The following is a 27,550-nucleotide window of genomic DNA, read 5'->3' on the forward strand; positions in this document are numbered from 1 at the left end:
GCATTCAGAGGCGATCTTTTTCTTGTTTTCGAGCAAGCGTGTGAGGATGCTTAGAAGCGTTCCAGAAGTGAGATCCTATGAAGCCACCATTCTCAGTGCCACTGATAGCACTCAATTCTGCACTCACAGGCAAAATTTCCTGCCTACTATGAAGTGCGCTGTTGTTTTTAAAGATTGATTCCTTCCTTGCTACTTTCCTCCACCAGAGAGAACAAATTCGTACATAACGAAAGCATCACAAAAGTTCATAACGGATGTATTTGGGTATGAATTACCTGATGTATCAAACTACATTTAATGTTCGTTATAACCTGGTTCGACTGTGCTGTATAAAACAACTGTATAACAATGGCCAAAATTTTGTACGCCACACAGTGTCCCGCTCTATTTTCAGACTCATCAGTGTGTGTGATGTTGCAAACATTGTGGCCGCGAACACAGTTGCTGCCATTCAGGCTGTTGCGAGTGCCCTTACTTTCGTTGATCAAGTGATTCTTCGGCTTTCCTAGTGTCATACAATTGTTGTGAAGAGAGCTTGCCCAACTGCAGCACCAAGCTGCAACTTTGACTGCGGATTCCCAACAAAGTGGCACTAGTTAAGCCTAGCCAGCAGGGGTGTGGCCAGGGGCAAGCTGTTGCGGGAATCTTGCCTTTGATATGTCAGTAACCGTAAACAAACTACATCAGAGATCAGGCATGAGGTCCCAAGCATGGGCCAGACTGCCGACCACATACGTGAAGAAAGGTTTAGGTACGCAGGTGATCATAAACGCTTAACTAGTTTGAATGTGCTTACTGGACAAAACGGCGTAAGCTTGCGTGTGGGCATAAAGTCAAAGAAGTTCCAAACTAATTTTGTGTAACACAGCATAAAGTGACAGTGTTGAGGAGCATAGGTCAGCAAAATAAACGGAACTCACTCAGAATCACACAGATTATATTTTTGCTTAAGGCCAATTCGGACTAATTCAGTCACACGAAAATTCTACTCAGCCGGGCTTGGTCCGAGTCTGAGCAAGTCGACCCATAAGTGAGTTCGACCTATGTTCAGGAGTCTAGGTCGTTTGTTGTAATCTGCACTTTGCAGAAATGCGCAGTGCACATAGGGCTGCGCATTGGGAGAATGCAAAACACACACATGGCCACGACCATCACAAGATCTCAAGTATAGATATTATTTTAGTGATGCACAACACTGAGCAAAAGTCTGTAAATAAGTTTTCCACTGTGCTGGCATTCTAAAAAACCAACCAAATTGATTTTACAATGGGAATTCACTTTTAAAATTGCCTAATTATCAGGCATTTTTGCAGCCCCCGCCCGTTTCCAAAAAATTAGTCCATGACTGTAGTTGAAAGAAGAGCCCCCCCCCCCCCCCCCCTTGCTGCCGAAGCGAAGGAAGAAACCAAACAAATCCAAAATGTGCCTGTGCGCTTGACCCTCAGAGCACATGTGAAAGTGCAAAGAGGGTTGAATAACACAGGCTTCCTCTGTTTTCTTTAGCTGTCCAGGCTAACGTGGTGTCCATGCAGTAAGGGATCATCAACAAAAGCCAGGGCAGCAACTGCCTGGGGCACAACACCAGCAGAACATTTTGATCCAGGCAGGAAAAATATGGCCCACCGCCACACAATGCAACTATACTCACAGAATGAAACACGGCGGAGAAATTTTAAGGTTTAAAGTAGAACACCCCCAATACGCGCATTTACTGAAGACTGTGACATCATGCCACTAAGTATCTGGTTGCTAAAAGTGGTGCTATAAACTCTTATCTAAGCATAAGAATCAAATTACGCCAATGTAACACAAACTGAGGATGGTGGAAACAAAACGTATGCACATTAGTTAGGCCTACATTGAAGCATTTACTCTATGTGAATAGTAAGTTCAGAACTTCAGGTAATGTCTCGGCTGGTGTTCCGTTTGCTAGATATGTGCCTCGATCTCCTGGTGCCATTCACCAGGCCGTGACAATAATGTTCTCACCAATCATATCTCTACAAAAGGCAAAAAGGAAATAAGGAGGGGGTGCGCCTGCTTGCTACCAGGCATTACGAGATCAAGAGATAATATAATCCAAGAGACAAACCTAAGTTGGTTCGGGAACCTTCCTTCCGAATAGCCATGACAGGTATCCTAGATTCGGCGTCTCCCAGCTCAAGTAGCATGCCTGCAAAATCACAACAGTTGCATCTGACACAGACAACAAAAAAGTGTAGGTCCTTCACACAAATACTACAACAGCAACAAGACAGCAACAGTAACAAAATTTTACTTTTGGTAAATTGGTAATGCAGTTGAAACTGGACATGTCGAACTTGAAAATGATCGCGAAATAGTTCGACACATATATCAATAATTTGAAATATAAAACATGCCTATCAGAACCTTATCTGAGAAATCTGCACGTTTCAGAGATTCCAGAGATTGTGAAAAGCGGGAATTCAACGATTCACTTCTCCCAAGGCCGTGTCAATGGACTAGAGTTTACTTAATTTTTTGCACACTAATGTTGCAAGAGAGGTCAATATACTGATCGTAACACTAACCTTAAAAGCTCATGCTGACCGCATGCGAAACAGCAGTGTGCCTTACACGCTACAACATGCTTGTTGCACATTATTATTCAGGATAAGGCAGAAATGGCTGCAGAACGGAAGCAAACCAGCCTGCGTAGATAAGTGCCATGACGCCATCAACACACTTATATTGTGATTCATGCATGAATGTGCCGTGATGCCCATCTGTTACACTACGCTGTTTAAACCGCCAATCATCATACGTCAGAGACGATTCTACCAGCCAAACTTATGTGAGCGGTTTCGGCTTCTGTAACGAATATCTGCTGGAACAAGTCGACCTCACTTCTGGAGCCTCTAAGACCACCCATCTCTCCTTACATGCCGCTTGGCACTCCGACGCCTCATGTTCCCTTAGTTCTCGGCCCTTCTAGAGCCACTACATCGGTGAGTACCAACACTACACAGACGCTGTTACGTTTCAAGGTGGCTCTACGGTGTTAGTGAAGTGAAATCTCACGAAAGTGATTGTACTACCCAATAGTGAACAACCGAGAATACCAGCGCTGGCTTTCACCCTGCATTGTCCGACTTCGGTTAGAAATTATCTAAAATGGCTTATCACGATTGAGAGCCAACCTTTTGTCTGAGCACTTCAAAATCAGCTCAATGATACGTGACCGATACCCAAATTCGTAAACTTTATGAAAAATTTGGGTGAGTTGGCACGTATGATACTGCCAGATCCACGCACACACAGGCATACTGCCACTGCTTTCCTTCTCAGCAGAAATCACTTCTGTTCCTGTGCGCTTGACCCCCAAGGTCCACAAACAAGACCAAGGTGGTTGAATAACACAGGACAGTTTCCTTTAGCTGTCCATGTGGGGATGACGACCAGAGGAGGGGCCTGTCATCCCGAAGCTAGAGACAGCACAGCATCACCAGCTATGACTTCCCTAACACAGCAGGCGAATATAAACCTAACAAGATAAAAATTTACGTCAGGACCAGGCATTTTATTTATAACAATTTGGAAGTTAGTTGCATTCCTGGGAGCAACAGCTTGGGAAGCCCCAATTCATTTTTATAGGGGTGGGCGAATATAAGTACAAATTGAACATGAATAATAAGCGTCGAATAATCAAATAATGATATGCACATGCATTTATTAGCAAGTTTGGTTATTTCAACAAGTTGGAACATAGCAATTACACTGTCAACAGAAAATATTAGGCCAGTGAGCCGTTATACTAGAGACAGAGAATAAACTTTATTGTACGAAGAGTGGTTGGTGTGGTTATTCTCGGGTGGACCCTCTTGTAGAGCCCCACTGGCCGCGGCGGCTCGCCGGGCCTGGTCCAGGGTCGCCAGTTGGCTTCCCAGTGCCAGCTCGGAAAGTCATGCCTCCCAAGACCACGTTGTGAGTGTCTGTGATGAGCTCACCAGCCTGGATACTGCCTCGGCTGGGCGTTCCGTACACTGGTATGTAATGTGTGTCAGTGTGGCTGTGTGGTCGTTGCACCAGGGGCATACACTGGTTGTGTATACCTCTGGAAACATTGCGTGCAACCTTGATATGTGCGGGTAAGTGTTGCTTTGAAGGCGGCGCCAGTCCCTGGCTTGTTGGCTGCTTAACTTGGGATGTGGAGGAGCGTACTTTCGTCTGGTCAGGTATTGGTCCTCCAAAATCTGCCTGCTCGTGATGGGATCTTCATGGCGGTTTGTGAGGGGCCTCGAAGAGTCTTCTGTGGCTCGGCCAGCAAGTCCGCGAGCTACACAGTCGGCCTCCTCGTTGCCTTCGAGGCCTGTGTGCCCTGGGCACCAGACGATCCCATGGTCCGTTATACTAAAAGCTTGCGTATTTGACTCATGCTAACTTCGAAAATTGAGTAATTCTCACTAGCTGTCTGCTCTCGCCAACCTGTGCCTTATACAGCATCAAATGCCCATGAACTCGGAGCCAATTGACCCTGTGCTAGCCGTCACTCATCGCATCTGCTGTCAAGAAATAAACTCAGGAATGGGGCACTGCTCCCAAGGATCTGTACTCCCGGAAAGAGCACTCTTAATGCAGATAGATTCTTTTGCACAGCCGCCCCCTTATCCCTTTTCATTGTGCTATAAGTGCACTCTCGCTGTCCGCAATGCTCTGCCCCTTGCTACTGCGAGGCTGTCTTTTCCACACAGCTTAGCTGCGCCGTGGCTGAGAGTGCTTCACAGGCAAATTTTTGCCAGCAGCACAAAATCACAAAATTTTGCACAATATCAAACACATATTTTAGATTACATAGAAACAAACGCTAAGAACCGTGTTTGCTACCGCAATGCAATCAATATATTCGATTTGTTTCAAATATTCGTATACAACCGAATATTCGAAAATTTTCGAATACCTATTTATAGAATCGAATATGACCTTTAAAATTACTATATTCAACGGTATATCAATATTTGTAACATTCACACACCCCTACATCTTAAAGTCTCCAATAAGTGCCTACTACATATTTTTCTCGAGCTGCGCTTAGTACCAAAACTGACACATAGACACTAAGAAAGCAAACAGTGCAATAACAAAAATGTACACTCCTAAAACACTGGATGCTCACACTGAACTTCTCCAAACAAAACTACCAAATGAGTGAAGCATGCACCCAGTGCCAACCATTGCCATAAATTGTCAAAAGCAGTCATAGAAAATTAACTTGCTTTCTGTTTCTAGTTTTGATAAGAAATACCGCTTTTTTGTTTTGTTTTTTTAGTAAGAAGAGAATGAAGTGCACATTTACCAGGCCTGGGGCTCTGCGATCTCAGTCGGTTCAGCTCAGCCTCCGACATTTTCTGGGATGACACAGCGTCACGCAGTAGTGGGTCCCACAATGCTGAATCACTTGCCCGTGGAAGCAGAGGCAGCCCGTTGAGTTTGTCTGGTGGACCTGCATAAATAATTCATTATTATTCCTATTATTACTACTACACCATGTCTGAAAAGGTCAGCAGAATTCACACAATACAGACACACACAAAAAAAGAAAGAAACAAAGTGGACTAGAAGCAATGATGTCCTGCTGACGCCCTATCTAGATATTAGTAAGATATACATACAGTAATAAAGTAAAATCGTGACAGAGATAACCACAGCAGGAGCAAAACACCATTCTTTTCAACATGAGCACCCCTACACTCTATCTCTAGAGTTAATTTCATTCAGTACTGCAAGAACTACTCTAAGCCAGAAGGCTGCACCAGTGCATTTTGTTACACTGGAACTTGGTATCATTGCCAAGATGTTACATGGCATAACTTTGTGGCCATAATACACACAAGGAGGGAGGGGCTACACACGAAAATAACCTTTGTTCTTTCTTTTCTTTCTTCAATATGATCATTGCATTATTTTGAATCGAACATTGAACAATTTTGCATTTTGCAAGCTTTAACGGAACAAATGCAAGCCAGCCTACAGTGATCACTAAACATCAAAGGTACAAATAAATGCACCGCTCATCGCCATCAAAGTGAGCGTAAAATGTACACCAGCATTTAAAATCTGCATTAGCTCATAGGAGTGCTTCCAGTGCGCCCGTGGCAACAGTAATGCACGGCAATGCTAGTTTTTCATCTCTTCGCTCGCTTCTTTTGCTTTTATATTTGCGTGGCCAAATACAGCACTGTGGCTATCCTAAGATCCGATTTCTCCTCTTTACGATGGAGTCGTGTCAACAGACAGCAATCCGTAGGACAATGGCACCTACCGAAGCTCGATTTTCTGCCACATTTTTGTTGACACTAGAAAATTTTGATTTTCTCAGCTTCTACATCACAACTTTTTCTTTAGTATTTACCCACATCATAAAAAAAAAGCACTCGAGGATTGCAAAAAAAAAAAGAAATGAAAGAACTGCAAATTTTGACCAAATCGATCATCCTACAGTTGCCTCTCGAAGAGGTGGCCGGTAAATAGGAGCCGAAGACCCTGGGTTGTACATCATCATAAATTTGATTATGTGCACTGCAGGATGAGGTCGCTCCTAGCAATCTCCAACTACCTTTGTCTCGTGCCAGCCGACTCCAATCTCATTTCACCACTTAATCTATAGCCACCATCTTTGAAGCACTACAATTTGACAGCAACATGAAGCTCATCAGCCGAACTTTAAAGGGACACTAGAGAGAAACCGGAAGTTGAGCTTTAATGGTAGATTATCCTTTCACAATCACAGTCATACCATTCTTACGGCCAACAGATGTTTAATAAGCGAGAAAATAGCGAAAAACTGAAGGATAGGTGCTGACGCCCCTTCGAATTTCCCGCACTACACGTTCGTGACGTCGGAGATCACAAACGCAGGCCGGTCGCAATTGGTCGAGAGCGATTTATCGCTGTTAATAAAACGCAGAATGAAATACACCTTAAACGTACATAAAACAGCATTTGCCAACTTTTTAAACCATTTCAAGCGAGGAAGTACAAGTTTAGCGCAAAATTTAATAAATAATTCAAAAAATGGCATGGCGCTACATCTGGTCGTGATAGTTTCGTAGTTTCGTTTTTGCTCCATGCATCGTCGCGCATGCCTGTTCCACTCTACAGTGTTTGGTTGCGTATTGCGTGGCTCGAAAAACGCTGACTTCGCGGGAAAGCAGCCAGAAAATGCCTCGTGTGTAGTGTTGAGGGCTGTATAAACGGCCTAAGGTGCTTGCTCAGGGGCAGCGGCAGTGTTGACCTGATTGTGTCCTTTCATGTGGTGCCGCACGATGAGCCCCGGCTCCCCGGCGTTCGCAATGGCTCAGTGCTTTGCTGATGATAATATGGCAAAAGAGCCCAGAGAAACCGATGGTGTGCTATCTGAATTTCTCGCCCTTGGATTATGTATATAATCCTGCCCTCGGAAAGTATCTTGGCGTGCCCTAGAGGCCAGTCCTTTCTCAAGCAGCTGTTCCCTCAATGCAGCCTTCATCAAACCCCCTACCGGTGCCCCTGCAGCAGCAAACTGGCGGCTCGGTGAGTACTGAATGTCATTAAATAAAGCCACGAAAAAACCATACCGAGTACACGCGCAACTTTCTACGCTTGTTCTGTCGGAACATAGTCGCCTGGCGGACCAGACGCCTCGCCTTCCGTCGACGAAAACGAAGCTCGGCTTTCCGCCGGAGCGGCTGGCGGCTCACCGCCATCGCACGCCAAAACACCTACCGCTCGAGCACGGAGGATCATTTCGCGCTCCGTTTCACTGAATATCGCTGAAATGCAGTCCTGCTTCCCTGGCGAGCTCTTCGTTGCAAGGTTCAGCGGCAGCAACGGTATCCATCGCGGCGAATGCAAACGCAGCGGCCATGCAGCCATGATGCAGCCAGTGCCTCGGCCGTTTACGCAAGCGGTGACATATCATGGCGCATTCTGATTCGCTGAGAGCAATCAAATCCCTGACGACACTGCTTCAGCGCCAAATCTGCGGCGAGAGAAATTGAGGAAGAGATATTTGGTCTTTGTTTACGAATTTCTCCGCTAATAACTCATATTTTTGCACCCAACAAAAACTGCATGCATTCCTGAAGGTCCCTCTTTTATTCCAGCTGAACTTCCTGTTTCTCTTTAGTGTCCCTTTAAGCAGCGGGGTCTACATTCTGGGCCCTCAGGCGTGGGCAGAACTTGCCGCCACCTTCTAGAATGCTGCACTGCTGATGTCTGTTGCAAACCTGCACTGGCAATATTGACAGTGTGAAAGCAAGACTTTAAGGTTTGTTGGTGTGAGTGGCCTTACCCCTCTTACAGCTAGGGCAGGAGCCTGGAACACGTAAGTGACAATGTTGCAGATAGCTACGTGCTCGCACACAGCGGCCACTTTGTTTCTGGCAGCAGAAATCGGGCCTTGACTGATCACAACCAGAATACTATTTTGTACTAGCAACCATGGCTCAGTGAGGAATTTCACTCTGTCAACACAGAATGCCCCTGTGGTGAACATCCATACACCCACCGGTCTCCTCCTCACAGAAACCACCTCTGTTCCTGTGCGCTTGACCCCCAAGGTCCATACACAAGGACCGAGACGGTTGAATAACACAGGACAGTTTCCTTTAGCTGTCCATGTGGGGATGACGACCAGAGGAGGGGCCTGTCATCCCGAAGCTAGAGACAGCACAGCATCACCACCTTTGACTTCCCAACCCAACAGACGAACAATATCAATATCTACGTCAGGACCAGGCATTTTACTTAAAACAATTTGGAAATTAGTCGTGTTCCCGGGAGCAACAGCTTGAGAAGCCCTAATTCACATTTTTATAGAGTGCACGAATATCACAATTTTCTAATACTAATTGAAGCAACCATGGCTCAGTGAGGAATTTCACTCCCACAACACAGAATGCCTCTGTGGTGAACATGCCAAGAGGTCAGCTTGGGTGAACGCTTTACAGTTAAACAGAGTGAGAGGCGACGGAGGAGATAAAGGTACACAGGACGAGCAGTGAGTTGCAACAATTGACTCCACAAAATACTGACGCATATGTATCTGCTTCCTAATTCTGTTTTACTGTGATATGTGTATTGACAACAGCCTCTCTTATGTGTTATACAGGGTGTCCCAGCTATCACGCAGCATGACTTAAAAAAAGAGGAACGGCGTTACGCGAAGCAAACCTAGTGCGTATTGTTTCCAGTACAGTGGAGTAGCCGCCAGTACTTTTTTCGTTACTGATATTTAATTAATTGTAATTAATTATATAACTCGAGAAGTACTGTCCTAATTATCAAAGTTTCAATGAGAAAGTTATAGAGCAACATGCAAAACTCCCGATACAGCTTTCTGTTGCTCAATACGTGCTACATAAATGTGTTTTTCCGACTGTGAAAGAAGCCCGCGAATACACGCAGAATTGCCGCACGACTGGCCGCTCGAGGCACTTTGTGTGTATTCGCGGGCTTCTTTCATGCTCGGAAAAAACACTTTTATGTAGCACGCATTGAGCAACAGAAAGCTGTATCGGGAGTTTTTCATGTTGCTCTATAACTTTCTCATTGACACTTTGACAATGGACAGTACTTCTCAAATTAGATAATTACAATTAATTAATGAAATCTCAGTAGCAAAAAAATACTGGCGGCTACTCCACTGAACCGGAAACAATACGCACTAGGTTTGCTTCGCGTATCGCCAGTTCCTCTTGTTTTAAATCGTGCTGCGTGATAGCTGGGACACCCTGTATAACTATAGGCCTTTCCAACGAGAGCTCCCCAAACGTCGCTGTAATGTCCTCTGAACTCAAGGTCATGATTAATACGCTGTGACCACAGCGATGTGTGTCACTGACAATGTCTAAGATGACAGAAAAAAAAAAAAAAAAAGAACACTTCGACTCCCAGGTCACCGCTGCTACGCGAGGCCCCAGTGAAGTGGCAGGGGGCAGATGAGCAAGTGCGCTCATAGAAAGAAGGGGGGAACGATAAGCAGGAAGCGCGACCCCAGCATGGCACCTGGCTCAACTGAAGAGCCTGGCGCCAGCACAATGGCTCGATGCCACAGGGAGAAGACGAGTGTAGGTGACGCTACAGACACTGCCCCGTCGCCTTTTCCCTGGTAAATTTGAACAGTTCAAGATATCCGGAGTCCAGCCCAAAAAACGTTTTGAAGGGGTGAAAAACACATGGGTTGACACTGTGGTGGGAAAGAAATTTCTACTTGGCTGATATTTTTAGATATCGGAGTTCGAATGAATGAGGGTTTACTACAACTTGACCAGTCAGTATTTCATTCCTAAAATTGGCCTTCGCCGGATAATTAGAACTTGATCAGTCAGCACACATGTGCTTGACGCCAATAGTGACCCAGTAGCAAAGCGTTAAGTGGCAGCGTCTGTCTCTGCGAAGCTTAGGGGTGAGTGAGTGCGTTGAACATACATCGGGAGGGGGGGACAGAAAAAAAGAGCCCCTCGTAAACGCCTATTATCAGCCTGCCCTAGGAATATTTTCAAGCAATAATCTTAGCTCACGATGTCTTATTGCGGTATTTACCCGACTGTAATGCAGAGCTTTTTTTTTTTTCTTTCATAAACATTGGGTTGAAAATTGCCTGCACGGTGCAATCGGACACAAAATCAAAATCGCTTCGCGACGTTCGTATGCTTTACCACATAACAAAATGTATTGCAGCAAAGCTGACTTTAAAAATTGTGAGGCAAAGCTGACTTTAGGAACCAGCCGCCATTGTGCACTATACATCTTGCTAAAAAATCGGGTGCGCATTACATTTCTACTTTAAGGGCTTTAATGCTTCTATGTTAGTTTTCTACTGTGGACCCATAGAAAGTAGGTGCAAGTTTGATTCGAGGGCACCTTAGAATCGGGCAAATACTGCCAATGAATCACCAGCGTGTTTTGGCATTTTCTCTGCATCTTGTTTAAATTCGACCCATCAGATAATTCAATCAATTTCATCAGTACCGTAAGGGTCGAATTAACAGAAGTTGCCTGTACTGCACTCTTATTTTGTGATTTTGTCACATTTCTGCCATTTGCCCCAAATGCAGTTCAACACATCTAATCAAACTTCCAGTTCCCCTCTGGCACGTGCACGCTTTCTAACTTTAAGTCCTAACTCTGGATAACGCAAACTCTGCTAGCAAAGAATCGGAAGCCAGAGTCATCGGGTGCTCACAGTGGCCAGTCACCTTGGTCTTGCAGGCCGGCAAAAGGATCCGCGGGTCCCTCACGGTCCGCCCCAGGACACGGGGAAGCAGCGCCGACTCGCACTCGGCGCCTTCGCTCTGCAGCATCTCCCAGGCCGCCTCCTGTGCTTCCTTCTCCTCCGCCCGCTCGTTCCACCACAAGTTAGTCTCCGGTGACGCAGCTTCCAGGGATGGCACGAGCGTGTTGAGGATGACGCCTGTCGCAAGCGGCCCCGTCAATGAGAATCTCACCATCTGTTCCTTGAGTTGCACCATCGTCACCGAGCCGTTTGTGTACACAGGCAACTGCAGCACCTCGGCAACCGATGATGCCTCGTCTAGTTCCAATTCTGTTTTGTCAGCAGGAACAGTGAAGGCTGCCTTCTTTTCTTTGGTGTTTCTTCTTTTCGATGACTGCATACGGTTTTTTGTCGCCCCCCTTTCCCGTTTCTGTGCTCTTCGAGAACTGGTCTGTGCCTCCCTTTCAGACTCTGTCCTGTCGGCAGAAACTGTTGACTGCTCCGATGGCTCGTCGCGTTTGGTTCTCTCCTTTGTAACTGAGCTATCCTTTGCTTCTGCCTTTGACTCATCCTTCGTCGCAAGCGCCGAGTCTCCACACTTCACACGTTGAGAGTCGTCAGTTGTATCTCTTTCACCGGGCACTTGAACACCACTCTCGCACTTATCGCTAACACCACTGCCTGGAACCTTCACTTCTGCAATCACCACGGGTGCCGGCCTTGCTTGCACCCTTCGAAGATCAAACAATGCCACCAGTTCTTCAGACACTTCGCTGTGAATGGTGGGGTGCACCCAAAGCCACAGTTGGCGATCGCCTTTTGCATCGCAAATGTCACTCTGGTTAGCAGGGGCACGCCAGAGAAACTTCGCTGGTCCGATGGCACCAAATGGGTAACAGTCACGGTGGTACAGCACAACTGTGCCTTCCCGCATTCCAGGGAGATAGGACTTGGCTCCAAATGTAAGACCTGCAGCAGAGGAGCATTTTAATACCAACAATATTGACTTGAAAGCAACTGGCACAAATGAACAAAGGGAAAGATTGTCCTCCACTCCACCGTAGAACAAAACTGCAAAGGAAACTCAATACAGGTTTATCAGAAAGAAAAGCCTTGCAATTGGAGACAAAACTATTCTCGTCCAAGGATTGAACATGGGATCAAGACCATTCCGGGAAGGTCACTATGACATCTGAACTAACAAGGAGGCTAGGACATTACAGAGTGAAATCAAATTAATTGACACATAAATGTAATCGATAAATTTTGTCCACCTTGGATATCCTAACCTCTTTACTAAAGAAAACATTTCGGCAAGGAAGTGAGTAACTGTTTTTAAAACTTTATTTCACACTATTTTGGGAGCTCAAAGAAAAAAATTTGGTGACATAAAAAGTATTGTGTAGCAAAAAAAAATGTGTCCACAAATGTGGACACAAGTCATGAAAACATATTGTGAGCTGCTCTCAGACATTTTCTTTTTGCTATTTTAACGGCCGCCTCAGCAAAGATATGGCACCTTTTTTGAAGCAGGGTAAACCATGATGCAGGCTGACAAACTCCAGTGATTTGAATGCCTCAGAACTTTTCGCGGAGACAGTGCTAGAAAATCACAGCCACGGAATGTGGAGGCCAAAGGCAAGGGTATGAGCATGCAGCAACACACATTGACAAATTTGGGCCCTATTCCTGAACGATCACTTTCGAAAGATACTTTGATTTTAACAATGTTTTGTGTGACTTGCACTGGATGCGTCCATGGGTGAAAGCGTTTCCACACAGTGAAAAGATGCCCCTGCACCAGGAATGCCATCGCTCTTACATGCCAATGCATCTTGCGCTGTCCTCACGCGAAATTGAAGGTATCTTCAACAAAGACAATCTGAGAATATGACACACCTTCTTTTGGGCACTTGTGGAGTAAAGCTACTTATTTTTGGCCGAATCCGGTATTTCGGACTCCCTATTACTCGGGCGCTTTTGGCAGTCCCCGTCAAATTCAAATTATCGGTCAGTGATTGTATTAATCAAAACCTTGAGTAACCCATGTCTGCTTGATTGATTGAAAGGAGTTTAACACCTGAAAACATATGGGCTGCAATGAATTCATTTTGACTACCTAGGGCATGTTAAAAAGATGCTAGAGCAAGTTAGAGTGATAAGTACTCTTTAAAAATTACTTTTCTTACTTTTGCAGCAATATGTTGATTAGAAGAAAAAACGACCGTCAAAGTTCAATTTCTTGAATCTTGCACCAATAGAGAGGTTTAGCTTGTCCTTGATTTTCGGCAGCGGCGTAATCGTGTTGCAGCCGAAAATATACACCAGCACCAAAGTAGAAGACACTCAGTTACTGCAATATTAGCTGTTTTTGACTGTTTGAGCTCTGCGCCACCAGGTGGCAACACCGTACAAGCCGCTCACATTTACGGTTTGCCACAACGCCTGCGTTTACCCAATTATCGGACAAGCTAAACCTCTCTATTACCTCAGCACTGGTATGTCAATATGATGTCATGGATGTCAAGCATTTTCCTGCATAGTAGACTTCCGTTAATCTGACTCCAGTTAATTCGATTTTTCGGTTAATTTGATTCCAACCAAAGGTCCCAGCCAGCCCTCATGCATTTTATGGGCCTAAACGTTTGTTATTATGATCCTAAAGTTGACCTTCGCCGGATACTTCGAACTTGACGAGTCAGCACACACATTCCTGACCCCTACAGTGACCCTGATAGTAACCCCTATTAGTCTGTCCTGGTGGTGGTTAGTGATCAGTGAATGAGTTGAACACCCGTCATCTCTCGTCCAAAATAGTCCATTTTCTTCCTGCCCTCAGAAGATTTTCAAGCAATACCATAGTTCACAATGTCTGCTTACGGCATTTACTTGATTCTAAAGCGCACCTTTTTATTTTTTTTCTAAAAAATCAAAAGATTGGGCCGAAAATTGGCTGCACAATGCCATCTGGCACGAAACCAAAACCACCTCGCAATGGTCATATGCTTTACCGCATCACACGGATGTATTCCGGAGGAGATGACATAAAAAAGACCGTGAGGCAAAGCTGACTTTAGGAAACCAGCCGCATTTGTGTAACAATTTTTCCTGCTTTTTTAAAAAAGATGGTGCGCATTAGATTTCTACTTTAGTAGCTTTAATGTCATTTTTGCGTACGTTTTCTACTTTCGATACATAGATAGTGGACGCACGTTTGATTCAGGGGTATGTCAGAAGTGCTAATACTGCCTAATCAATCAGTGGTGTATTCTGGTGTTTTTTTTTTCTCCGTCTTGCTTAATTGAACTCGCCACATAATTTGATCAATTTTGATTGTCCGATTTGATTGTCGGTCCCGTTAGGGTTGAATTAATGGCAGTCGACAGTATCTGGGCCGTCATGGCACAGTAAAGGTTCTTGAACCTTGCTATGCCCAGTCACTGCCAGCCTTAGAATGCAATATTGTTCTATCTTTACCAATTAAAAATTGACTACAATTGAGCAGATGCCGTCAAAATCCGTCACAACATGGCGAGCTAGGTGTGGAAGCTTTGAAGACAGCCTCACCACTCACCTTTTGTTCTTGCACCTTGTCTGGTTTGCCAAGGCCTCAACCCGCAGTAATGCTATTCGCTCTTTTGGTATTGCCAGAAAAGTAATCTACCAATACAGGTTTACTTGCTTTCTCATTGATAGTAGTCCCTTTTATGTGTACCAGTACCTCAGCAGACAGTCATTTTTGCATTCAGCCCTATCAGAATCAGCTGCTGTGGTTGAAAAGTGAACCCCTTTAACTCACATTACAGCACATTCAATTGATTCCTATCACACTAAAACTAGGTTTGCTAACGCCCCTATATATAAAAAGTAGCGACACTCTCTCCTCCGCCTTCCCTCCTCCTCGTTTCTCCTCTCTTTCGCGCTCCTTTTTCGACCTCTGTGCCGCCTACACCGCTTGAAACACGTGCACTTGTTTATCTTTCACCGCTGATCAGATTAGACGATCGCCGACTGTGTTCGTGCTCCTCGCCAGTCGGTAGACGCTTCTCGGGCGAAAATGGCGATGGAGCGTGATCGTAAACAAACGCAGCCAGCGCCCGGGAGCTCGACGGTCGACGTGATGCCATTAGGCCAATACTGACGCGGCGTCGGCCTCGGACAGGGTGTGCGAAGAGGCGGCGGCATTTTCAAAGCGTGACGCTAAGATGGAAGCCAAAGAAGGCCTGCCCCAGCCGAACATGCTAGCTGCTCCCAGAGCAATCGGAGTGGCCATGTGATCAAGTTTATCGGATATTGGTTGTGTTCCGCGCTCGAAGGTTAAGAGCACCTGCTAGCACTCCAAGCTGGAGCATGGCGCTCTGAATGAATCAGACAAATGCATGCCGAGCGCTCAATCTCGACCAGCCAAATGTAAGCTGCACCGCGAGACCACTCGAAAGCAACCAGTCAAATGTACCATTAGCTGCATAACACAACAGTCACTGAACCACCGCTACTGATCTGCTGACACAGATGCACAGTGTAACATTCCCGGAGCTTCGCATCTCACAAAGCATGCACGAGCACTAACCTGTGTCTGGATTCGTCACGAGTGCCAGCTTGGAGACAAGCTCTTCTGCATTGCCAATCAGCTCGATGCAGTTGTAGTAGGACAAGTCCTGCATAAGCAAGCAAGCAAAGCAGAGTTGCCCAGCAGAAATCAGCAATAAAATGTATCTGGCCATTTGGGCATAGCAGCTTCATGTAAAAACTGTACAATGAAACATGGACAAAGGGAAGGCCCAAAAACGAGAGACACGAGTGCTCCATGTCCCCCCCCCCTTTTCTTTTTTTTTTTTTTGCTCCACACCTCACTGTTTACCTGAAGCTAACCTCAGCAGTATAGAGGGAAGGATCAAAGCTGTCAAGGAAACATCAACTTTGGCAGAATGCGTAAATGATAGCTCCAAAATTCTAGAGAGAACACCCATGGAACATCAGAATGCGAGAACTAGAAAGGTTACCAATACAGATAGAGGCAGTGTGAATGGTTAGGGCCTACACCAAAAATAGAACCACGACCATAACGAAACACACCTTTATGTTTGTGACAATGCAACAGAAGACAAAACAGAAGAATGTGTAACTAAGTTGTCAGGAATTATAAGAAGGAAACCTAGTTTGATTGTTATTCAATAGAAAAAAGAAACGTAGGGACATTTGGCCATTCTGACTGGGTCAAATTAGGACTCCAGATGTTTACTCCAAAGTGGGGAATGTCCCACTAAACCCTACATGTGAAACATGTAGGGTTCCACATTGTTGTCCATCAAATATATGACAAAGACGCCACATGTGGGATCAGAAACGTGCTTACATGGAGCAAGACGTGCTTGGCACTGCCCCGATAGGCTGCTCGAATGCCCTTGTCTGTCGGGTGGAGCGGCACACGGTAGCCCCACAGGTCGGCCATCTTGAAACGTTTGGCATGCCAGATGTGGGTCTCGAGCCAGACGTGGCGCCGCTGACGCCGCGCATACTCTGCCAGCAGGTTGCGTGGCCGACGGCGGTGCTTGCGGCTGGGACGCTTGCCCTTGGGTGGGTCGGGCTGCAGTGGGGCAATCAGACTATGTGACTATTAACGAAACTTCACTGCAAAACAACAAAGCCCCAACGGCTAACAGCACACTCAAATGGTCACATTTGAGTGCTCCAAGAAGGTAAGTTGTGCAGAAATCCTCAAGGAAGAATAAGTTTCATGCGATGAAGGGTTGCTATTCACCCAAACATAGCACGAAGGTACACGGGTCTCGTAAAAATTTCACAGCTAAAAAAAAATTACAGTAAAAGCTCGATGATACGATCACGGCTAATACGAATTTCCGGATGATACGAATTTTTCTGTGGTCCCGGCCGAGCCCCATTACTTTGCAACGTGCTAGAGAACGGTTGTTACGAATCAATTTTCAGCCTGCGTCGGTTGATACGAATAAACGCCGCCCCACCGACGGCCGCGAAAGAGAACAGCGCGCAGTCACGCGCTTTCTCTCCTTCTCTTTTGGTGCGGAGGCGCGGCGCCGGACAGCGCGGACTCCGCGACTGGGCGCGAAGAGTTTGAAGCGGTGGCTGCTTTTGGTGCTCTTGTACTTTTCCTCCTTTTCTGCGAGCCGTCAGATGGAGTGGCTGCTGCGCTTCGGGCCGCGTTCTTCGTGTTTGCGCCATTTTGCCTAGTCGCAGCGAGCTATGTCTCGCAAGCGGAAAGCACTCTCCTTTAAAGAGAAATTGGACATTCTTCGAAAGGTCGATGACGATCCAAGAGAAAGCGAGAAAGCGGACGGAGTTGGCTAAAGAGCTAGGCCTCGCAACGTCAACACTGAGCACAATTGTTGCACAGCGAGACTATCATGAAAAACGTGCTTTCGTTCAACGTCAACGCGAAGCAAGCGAATTCGAACACGCTTATTTCGAACATGATGATGATAATAAGTGGTTCTTGAGGGAAAGGGAAAGGTTGGCGCTATCTTCTGCAGCCCTTGAGGGAGCACGGCTCAGCGCCGCGCACCGACAATGCCCTCAGCAGCGCGCCAAATCACGCGGCGGCGCCTCCGACACCGCCATAGAGCAAAAGCTCAAGAGAGACCCCTCAATGCCGCGCGCGAAGGAACGGGGGAAAAAAAAAAAAAAAACCCGCGGCGGAAATTTCCTTCTCTCTCAAATTACAAGGTCGCCGTTTCCGCATCGCGCCGGAACAAGCGTGTACGTGCCGACTAAAGTGTTCTAGACAACCGTATTCTAGCACACACTAGTGCCGACGTCTCAGCCACGCGGATAAAATGGCAGTGAACCCTTCTCCTCTATTTTCTAGTCACATGTTCACCTTGCACGCTGCGGCAGCAGCGCAGAGGGAAGCAGCGGCGGAGGCGCAGTCGGGCCAACGAAACTGCCCACGCCCGCTCGCTTCCCGATAACAGCAGAAAACGAAACTTCAGGGGGCGGCTAAAATAAGCTGGTGCCAGCACGGCCGCGGGCGCGCACGGAGATGTGCCACGGAGATGTGCGCACGGAGTCGAAGGTGAGAGAGCTACGAGGGAGTTGAGAGGGAGGGCGAGGGGAGCCACCGAAGCGGCGGAGTTGACGCGGCCAAATCCGCTTCCCTGCCGCCCTCCTCCCTCACCTTCGACGGTCTCCGCGCGCACCCGTGTGCCGCGCCGCCCGCTCGCTCCCTGAAGCTTCATTTTCTGTCGTTATCGGGAAGCGACCGTTAGCCGGCGTGGGCAGTTCGTAGCCCGCGCTTGCTATGCGCTTGCGCGCCGCGATATTTCACGACTCGCACCGTTCGTGCATCGTGCTATGGTGCAAGAATACTTCAAAAATACGTCCTTTTAATTCGAACAAATTTTCGGGCCCCTTCGAGTTCGAATTATCGAGATTCGACAGTAGTTTTAATTGTGTTTCGATGATACGAATTTCGGCTAATACGAATATTTTTCGTGACCCCGTGAGATTCGTATCATCGAGCTTTTACTGTATGGGGTTTTACGTGCCAAAACCACAATCTGATTATGAGGCACGCCGTAGTTGGGGACTCCGGAAATTTGGACCACCTGGGGTTCTTTAACGTGCACCTAAATCTAAGTACACGGGTGTTTTCGCGTTTCGCTCCCCATCGAAATGCGGCCGCCGTGGCCGGGATCCGATTCCGCGACCTCGTGCTGAGCAGCCCAACACCATAGCCACTGAGCAACCACTGCTGGTAGTTTCACAGCTGAGTGAAAAAACCTTTCTAACAGACCTTCAACTGTGAAGCTTTGTTTGTAAGCAACCAATGTAGGCTTCCTTTGTACTGTTTGTCCTATTTTCAGTTGAACTTACCCTTCCCTTTTTTTTTTTTTCGAGCGCTGTATAGACCTCATACCACACTATGAAGCCCTGCTGCGTCCAGTGCATATGCCAGTACTAGTCAAGGATTGTCTCTGGGGGGATGACAAACAGAACATGGCTCCTGTTCTTAGCCCGAGTTGGCAGCTATGGAAATTATGAAAGCGAGAACTGGAAAGGCTACCAATATAGATAGAGTGCTTTACTGCAACAGTTGCAGTAAAGCACAAAATGTAATGCTTCTTTCTAAAGAAAATTACAGGAACTCACTCACAAGCAACACATAAAGGGGCCCTCAAATGCTTTTCTAACTAATCATGGAATGGTCCTCACTATTACAGTACACCGTCTCGCAAATGTCACGCCACAAAAATTTTTCCAATCCTTCAACTATTAGCGGAGTTGTCGCACTGATACTCGGCTTTCCCTCTCTTTTCGTCTCCGCTAGCGCGCTAGCGTTAGAATCTACACAGCGGAAAAGCCAAGAGGGCAAAGCCCCGGCCTAAAGTTGAGTGTCGCGGTGGCGAAAGGGCTTGTTGCGGCAGCCCATGAGGGCCATGGTAAACTACGCTATGCAGCACGCCGCTACCATCTCCGAACGCCAAGTGCAGCAGGCGCAGCTCTGCACAGTGCAAAGACGAAATAACTTTTTCTGTCTTTTTGAGATCGCAAACATATACATTTTTCATTTATTTAACTCGAATTTAGCAATAATGAATTACTGAAAATGTTCTCACAATCACGAAATCAGTCAATAGCATTGGTCAGCCAACTGCTTTCGATCAGCTTTCGATGACGACATTGCGAATGCAAGAGCAAGCGTCTGTTCACTGCTTTTGACACGAGATTGTAAATTCCCTGCTGCATGCAGTGCAATAATATTTGGCCATGTCCACAGAAGCCTCATTAACAAATCGGCAATATGTTTTTGCTACGTTCAAAAAGTGTTTCAGGGCCCCTTTAAATAAGCATGAAGAACAGGAAACATAAGATATTTGACACTAAAGTTGGTCTCAAAATACTGAACCTGATGTCAACAACAGTAATGTGACATGACAAAGCAAAATTTTGTGATGTGTAGCAATAAGGCTAATGTACAACCTTTGTCCATAAAGCTTCGAGACTGAATTATTTTCTTCTCTAGAAATGATTCCCCAAAACAAATGTTGGTGTACATGTGTAGCGCCATCTTTTCGAGCTAACCTAAGCTATTTATGTTAATTGCTGTGGCAGTCGCTAGATGGCACTATATGTAGAAAAACATGTTGCCACTAGTCGTCTGTGCATTCTAGTGTGAGTGAATGTGGAGAGATGGACGTCCCCCTCGAGAAGCATGTAAACATAAAATTCTGTGTGAAGCTTGGCAAGACAGCCACACAGACGTATGAGCTCCTGTGTGACGCTTACGGCAAGGAGACATTATCGCGGGCCCGAGTTTTCGAGTGGCACAAGAGGTTCGTTTCGGGGAGAACGTCGGTGGAAGACGACACAAGGCAGGGGGCGCCCTGCGACCTCACGGAATGAAAACAACGTGGCTCGGATCAGGGAGATCGTACAGCAAGACCGCATCATTACAGTCCGCATGCTATCGAATGCTCTCGACATTAGTAAGACAACATGCCACCAAATTTTGCGTGAGAACTTGGGGAAACGAAAGCTGAATGCCAGACTTGTGCCGCACTCCCTCACACAGGACCAGAAGGACACGCGGGCATCAGTGAGCGCTGATTTGCTCTCCGAGGCAGAGAAGGATGCTGCATTGGTTGACAGCATCAATGCTGAAGACGAAACATGGTTTTTTTCAATACAATCCTCAAACAAAGAGGCAGAGCGCCGAATGGCGGTCCACAAACTCTCCGGCGTCAAGAAAGGTGCAGCGTCAGAAGACCAAAACAAAGACAATGCTGATGGTTTTTTTCGATGCCAGAGGTGTCATACATCATGAGTTCGTCCAACAAGGGCAGACAGTGAATCGGGAGTTTTATATTAGCGTGCTCCACCACATGCGTGATGCACTGCGATGCCGTCACCCTGACTTATGGGCATCTGGACAATGAAGCCTTCTCCACGATAACGCAAGGCCGCACACTGCTCTCAACGTGACAAAATTTCTCGCCAAGCACAGCATTACTGTACTTCCCCATCCGCCATACTCGCCTGACCTCTCCCCATGCGATTTTTTCCTGTTTCCACGTGTGAAGAGAGCCCTAAAAGGTCGCTGGATGGGGAGCGTGGAGACCATCCAAGCTGCCATATCAAAGGAGCTGACAGCCCTGCCAAAAGAAGTGTTTTCAAACTGTTTCCAAGACCTCAAAAAGCGTTGGAAGCGGTGTATAGACTGCAAGGGAGACTATTTTGAAGGGGTGCTGCACAAATGATTTCAATGTTAAACATATTTTTTTAATGGACTCAGTCTCGGAACTTTACGGACAAAGGTTGTATGACAACATTGCTCAAAAAAGAAAACAATAAACAAGAGGCAGTGCTCTCGTGTGGCAGCTGCAACAATGGCAGGAATGGAACGAGTCAGCGTATTGTGACATGATACATCCATCTCATTGGCACCAAAACCAAACTTAGTTCTTAGAAACATGTGTACCACACAATTTTTAACTGCCTGTGACAGTTAGCACAATTCTAGTCATTGAGCTGGATTACACTAGAGTTACTGTATATGCTCCCTACGGGAACAGAGTTGTGCATAGGTCCGCCATCTCGCCCACTGACGCATCCGTGTTGAGCAGAAAAGCCACTCCTCTTGAATGCAGAATATGGCGCAGCTCAGCTGCCTTCATTCTGCGAAGGCCAGGTGGCGTGGTGGGCGGCAGTGCACAGAGGCTCGCAACGACGGTGGCGCGCCGGGCGGCAGTGCAGACCATAGAAACTATGGTGCAGGTGCAGTCGCGAAGTTGACTTTTCCTCAAAAGGATGATCTTTGCGCATGTGACCAGATTTGGCCAATAGGGAGTGCGGGCGGCACGTTCAATCAGATGCGCATCTCTGCTCCTCAAGGGGAGCGAATACAGCAACTCTAGATTACACTAAGAGGCGGGCATTACATGCACGACGAATCGAAATGCATAATCCACTTATTACAGATAATGCACTAATTAACTTTTTAATTATTTACTTTGTGGCACATATTGCAATTTACAAATTGCGCTCGGTGAGTTCACAAGGCGATACGTATCCACTTGGAGAAAATTTTGAAGATGATACAAGTTTCAAGATATCCATTCCCGGGCGTACGAAATGTGTGAAAAGGGTGTTCCAGTTACTTTAGTGCTTTAATGCATAAAATGGCAGTTTGATAAAAAAGTAAGTGGAACAAAATTGCATTTTACCACAAGTTTCACGGTGCATATCTTGTAACGCGTGTAATCCTTAGAATTTATTTCAAGTGGATATGCCTTGCAAACTCACCGGCTACAATTCTTAAATTGAAATTGAGTAAATTATCTAAAAGTTAATTAGTGAATTATTCTTAATTAGTGAATCGTGCATTTCGATTTCTCAGCACCGAGTAATCCAGCTCAGGAACTACAATTATGCTATTTACAACAGGCGTTCTTATAGAAATTCTGTATGAACTAAAGAAAAACAATGAACCGTATAGTAAATTATATAGGTGCTCAGACACTAGCCGATATTTTTATGGGGCTCAAAGGGTTCCTACCTTCATTTAATGCAACAAAATGACACATCAGAAATGTCACGCCACTGCTCATTCAACATGTAGCAACGTAAACAAAAAAATGCAGTTGCTTTTCTCCCCCCCCCCCCCTTCATATCTGTTACGTGCCTCATGTGCAAGCTTGTCTCGGAGGCGCTTGGGCAGGCGCCTCTTGTCGTGGCTGACTGTACGCCTCCGCATGTGCCGAGGCACCTGCTGCGAGATGAGCTTCGGGTACTTGCGCTCAACATCTTTCACGAGTGATGCGATCTCATCTGCTCGGCTTCCCAGGAATTGAAACAGCTGCACCTCTGAAATGAAAGGAACAGCAGCTTAGCAGCAAAGAATGTAACGTCGACAAGTTTCAAGGCCTAGTAACACAAACCACAATCAATAACAATTTTAATGTTGCCTTCAGATATACACATCAGCTTCCTGGTCAGCCTAAAACCCCATAGTTGGCGAAGCATCACCAGTAATGAAGGCACAGAACAGCACATAAAAATGCATGCCCATGGACGTACCGAAAACTCAATGTTTCTTTCAAAGTCACAATGCTCTTTTTTTTTCACAAATAAAATCAAGACTCTCAAATCAAATCAATCAACACATCGGCTTAACCCTTTCAGCGTCACTGACGTACTGGTACGTTTCCACGCTTCTGTCTCGCCGCATTCTTTTTAAAGTTCTTTTTGTCAGAGGAATACGAGGACCACACCAAGAGAGCATTTGCCATTATTTTTGTCACTGTTTCATTTCTGCACGACCAAAATCAACCATTGTGTTCGTTTTATAACAGCCGAGAAAAGAAGCTGACGTTGGGGGTGCGTCACCCACATTGCATGCACTCCATACACGGTAGAAGACTACCCGCATGCAACAGATGTGGGATGTACACCCGGACACTCAGCATACGCTGTGGAATTGCCCATATACTAAAGGCAAATTAACAGAAATCTTTAAGAAACGCAGAATTCAACCAAAGACACTCGAGGAGTGGCTGGCCAACTCGTCGGCGGACAGCGTTGCCAGCGATCGAACTCATCATAATACTCAACCTTGCAGAGGCAGCAGACGATACACAAAGGCCGAACTTCAAAAGGCCACTACCACAGGACATATTACAACATCGTTTGAAAACTAGGGGGTCGAATTAATAAAGTTCTTCTGAAAAAAAATAATAATAATACCAATGCTGAAAGGGTTAATGGTACATTCAAACAGGCCAATTCAATGTTGCAACAATTTACACTTTTTTCATTGCTCCTGGCACTACCTTCGTATTTCTTATCATTCCCCACTGGGATGAAATAGTGAGCATAGCCTCACTGTGGTGAATAAATATGGAGGGGGCATAGCATTTTTCATTTTTCTTACCATAGGTAGAGAAAATGTTTGGTTTAATGCATCTCAAGACACTATAACATCAAGGACAACACCGAACAGAAAATATTTTGCCTGAGCTGACACTTACTGTAAATGTGTTCCATAAGTTAAAATTGTTTATGCTCTTGTTATCGTGTTGTCAATTATTCTTTTATTTATCAAAGTAGGACCTGTATATACTTGCATCAGGCAATAAAATAATTATCCACTAATGATCTATAAATGTTGAGCCTCAACTTTATCAGAGATTTCACCTGGAGACTATAAATCATAGCCGCCATAATTCCCAGCTTTTTAGAAATATCCATTACGTAATTATTCTAAGTGAAATGTTCTATAAAGAGCCCAACGTATTTTACTTCAGCTTCGGCTTGTAGCAGCATGCATTTGCAGAAATGACAGTGACACAATTTTTTTTTTTTAATTTGACGCATGCTTTGCAGGGTTTTTTAAAGCATGCGAGCTTTCAACACGTCATATTTCATTTACAGAAATCAAAGGACACAATCGAGGCACCATTATTCCATGCATGTAAACAGCCTTTGTCAATGTCTTGCTGACCTAGTTAACAGTTTCCAAAGCGCTGTTCTTATTTAGTGAAAATAACAAGAACTACTTGCAAATCTGCGCGGGAGAACATTTGCAGAGTGCGAAGTAAAAAGCGTCGACACATACCTCGTGGCACCTTCACGTCTTCTACCTCCGAGGCCTCTTCTCGACGTGGCTTTTTGGATTCACCACAAGCATCGTCAGCCGCTCGCTGAAATGACATTCGTTGCGGGGTCAGTAGACTGAATAAAGTGTCCCATTGAGCAGCGAATTCACACGCAAAGTTTACGCGAACACTCGATTTGAAAAAGACATTCTCGCAATACGTAGTTGGAGGGGTAAGCCTCCCCGTGCGACCAGTACATCGTTCACCTAAATTTAGGGCTGATGGGCGAAGTCTCAATTAGTTCGTACTTACTTTCCCGGTCAGGGTCTTCCCAGCAGAAAGTTCTGCGCCATTACTGGTACTGCCCGCAAGCTTGGTCGTTTCACCGTTGACAGAGGTCGGCGAAACAGCAACATTCTTGTAATATTCTGCCGGGTGTTCCATTCCCGCCGGCATTTTGCATGAGCACGCTAGGATCCGCGCGATCACCTTCCAAGCCCTGCTTGACACTGCCGGAAATTAGAAGTGAAAAATGCTTAACGTAGTACAAGCGCTCAGCACTAGCTTAGTGTCCGGGTCATTCCGACAACAGTTTCGTCAAAGGCTAGCCATGCTCTGAGAGCAAGTTTGAATAAATAAGCTGCGCAAAGTACGCAACGCTAACACGTGCTGAAACATCGCCGCCATTTTCGACAAATTAGGAAGCTAGTAAAATATCCAATCCAATCCATTAAATACTGTTTGTTTCGGTTTCGAAATCAAGCGACACCATAAGAACAGCACGATAGTAAACTAAACATCGAGTTTCTAATATATTGTAAGAAGCTCTTCGGTAGTGTGCTCTTAAAAAAAGTAGCGCCCTTTGTGGTTTATTTTGTGCCACAACGATAATCGTCATGTGCCTTACTTGCGTTTCCTTTTTGAAAACTCTGCCCTCGCCGCTGTAAAGTAACGCTGGTCAAGCAATAAACGTAAACCTTTCTATAAAAAAGCGAGGCTAGAAACTGTATGGTTAAAGAAAGGAAATGCGCGCAAGACAGATTGACGATTATCGTTGCAGGACAAGATAAACCCGAAAGGCCGCAAACTTTTTTACGAGTATGACAATATAGGCACTCAATGATAATATAAGTATAGCCTGCAAATACTTCGCATCCAAACAGCTGGAACTTATTCTTGAATGCCTATGACCGGCCTGCCGAGGCACATCCGAGAGTTTACCTCAGGATGTCCTCAAATGGTCAAAACGCCCTCGTCCCGAAGGGGACATACTGAGGACGTCGCTAACACGACCCGGTATTTTGTTCCAACCGTAGGTAAACTGTTCTAGAAAGGGGCTTTACTGTAGGTGCATGGCTTTGGCGTAGCCAGGGAGGTGACCCCAACCCCCTCGGGGACCAAAAAAAAAAAAAAAAAAAAAAAAAAAAAAAAAAAAAAAAAAAAAAAAAAAAAAAAAAAAAAAACTGGCTACGCGATTGGTGCATGGTGTCACCTGCAACGACCCAGAAAGGATGACGCTATTTTACACCCAGTATCTACTAAAGCCCCTCCATACGCGGTGGCGCGTAGATGGAGGGGCTTTAGTATCTACTAATATGCGCGTGAACGCTCATTTTGCATCCTTTCTTTTAATCCCTCATCGCCTTTTCTCCCGACAGGGTAGCCAAACGCAGTTCATGCATGGTTAACCCCACTGCCTTCCATTCACAATCTTTCAACATCCCTCCTATTCTTTTTTACATATTCTGTGCAAACTGATTCATTGCCTACACGTTGTCGTACTTATTGTGCTAGACAATTTTCTATACCTACTGTTAGCGCGCACACACAAATCTGTATCCGGTTAGACCGCACTCTTCTCGCTGTGTGCCATATTTAGGGAGCGCTGACCCCGTCTAGCCGAAGGCTTGTCCGCGCTCCTAAACGTTCCGTGACGTTTGAATAAAGTTTGTTCTTGCGCTTCTCTACACCCGAGCAACTGATCAGGCCCGACCTCAGCTGCCGCTCTTTAGGAACGAAGGTTGCACCACTTTACCTGTCCATCAATTAACAGACTCGGCTTCACTTCCCGCACTAAGGGCCCACCAATTTATTACGACCCTCCTTTCAAATCGCATCACTTAACAAAACGCCAGCTTTTCGCCGCGCCCCTCCACCTCCCTTCTGTTGATGACGCGCTGCGAGGCGTCCCTCAGCCATACGCTTCAGAATCTGCAGTTAGACCATTTTTTTTCTGTCTCGCCTTTTTGCTCGGCAGTATAACGTCATGGCTGGCGAGTATGCAAATTGGTTCTAGAGGACTGAATACGAATAGTGCCACAAGCGAATCAAATTGAATAATGAATACTTATCGAATAGTTCGACAATAAAATGTACTGCCCACCTGCCGCGGTTGTTTGTTGCTATGCGCGACGTAGCGGATTAAATCTCGGCCACCGCAGCCGTATGCAACGGCCGTGCAGCGTGCATTAGTTCTGGTGCATAAACCCCCCCCCCCCCCCCAAAAAAAAAAAAAAAAAAAATATCACAGCCCACGCAACTTGTCGACCAACTCGCCCAAGTTTGTATACTATTACAACTACTTTTCAATTGTTACTAAAAAATTCCTTCATGACCTGAGCTACCATGGCAGGCCCTCCTCACCCCCCCCCCCCCCCCCCCTCAAATAGCATCTTTCACTAATACATGATTCCATTAAACATATGAGCAACACAGCTCATTACAAGTATGTTTCCTACAACAGATGAACTGTACGACATCTTGC

The 27,550-nt window shown here is 45.9% G+C and overlaps 1 protein-coding gene across 5 annotated transcripts in view; it reads right to left on the reverse strand.

Annotated features, from left to right (window-relative positions):
- Window positions 1–27,550, reverse strand: part of LOC119466461 (ribonucleases P/MRP protein subunit POP1) — a 62,958-nt gene that overhangs the window by 5,729 nt on the left and 29,679 nt on the right. Inside the window, exons 1-8 of one of the 5 annotated variants that reach the window (XM_037726975.2) lie at window positions 25,099–25,495; window positions 24,807–24,891; window positions 22,875–23,056; window positions 16,572–16,802; window positions 15,786–15,873; window positions 11,186–12,184; window positions 5,315–5,461; window positions 2,093–2,173 (exon numbers count right to left, since the gene is read on the reverse strand). In XM_037726975.2, the coding sequence (XP_037582903.1) occupies window positions 2,093–2,173; window positions 5,315–5,461; window positions 11,186–12,184; window positions 15,786–15,873; window positions 16,572–16,802; window positions 22,875–23,056; window positions 24,807–24,891; window positions 25,099–25,242 (1,957 nt within the window). In that variant the 5' untranslated portion in view covers window positions 25,243–25,495. Of the gene's footprint in view, window positions 1–2,092; window positions 2,174–5,314; window positions 5,462–11,185; window positions 12,185–15,785; window positions 15,874–16,571; window positions 16,803–22,874; window positions 23,057–24,806; window positions 24,892–25,098; window positions 25,496–27,550 lie in introns of those variants that run through there. The other 4 variants (XM_049657706.1, XM_049657704.1, XM_049657707.1 and 1 more) reach the window with 4 other exon arrangements.

Source organism: Dermacentor silvarum, chromosome 10, assembly GCF_013339745.2.
Source record: "Dermacentor silvarum isolate Dsil-2018 chromosome 10, BIME_Dsil_1.4, whole genome shotgun sequence".
In the NCBI taxonomy this organism is placed as follows: domain Eukaryota; kingdom Metazoa; phylum Arthropoda; class Arachnida; order Ixodida; family Ixodidae; genus Dermacentor; species Dermacentor silvarum.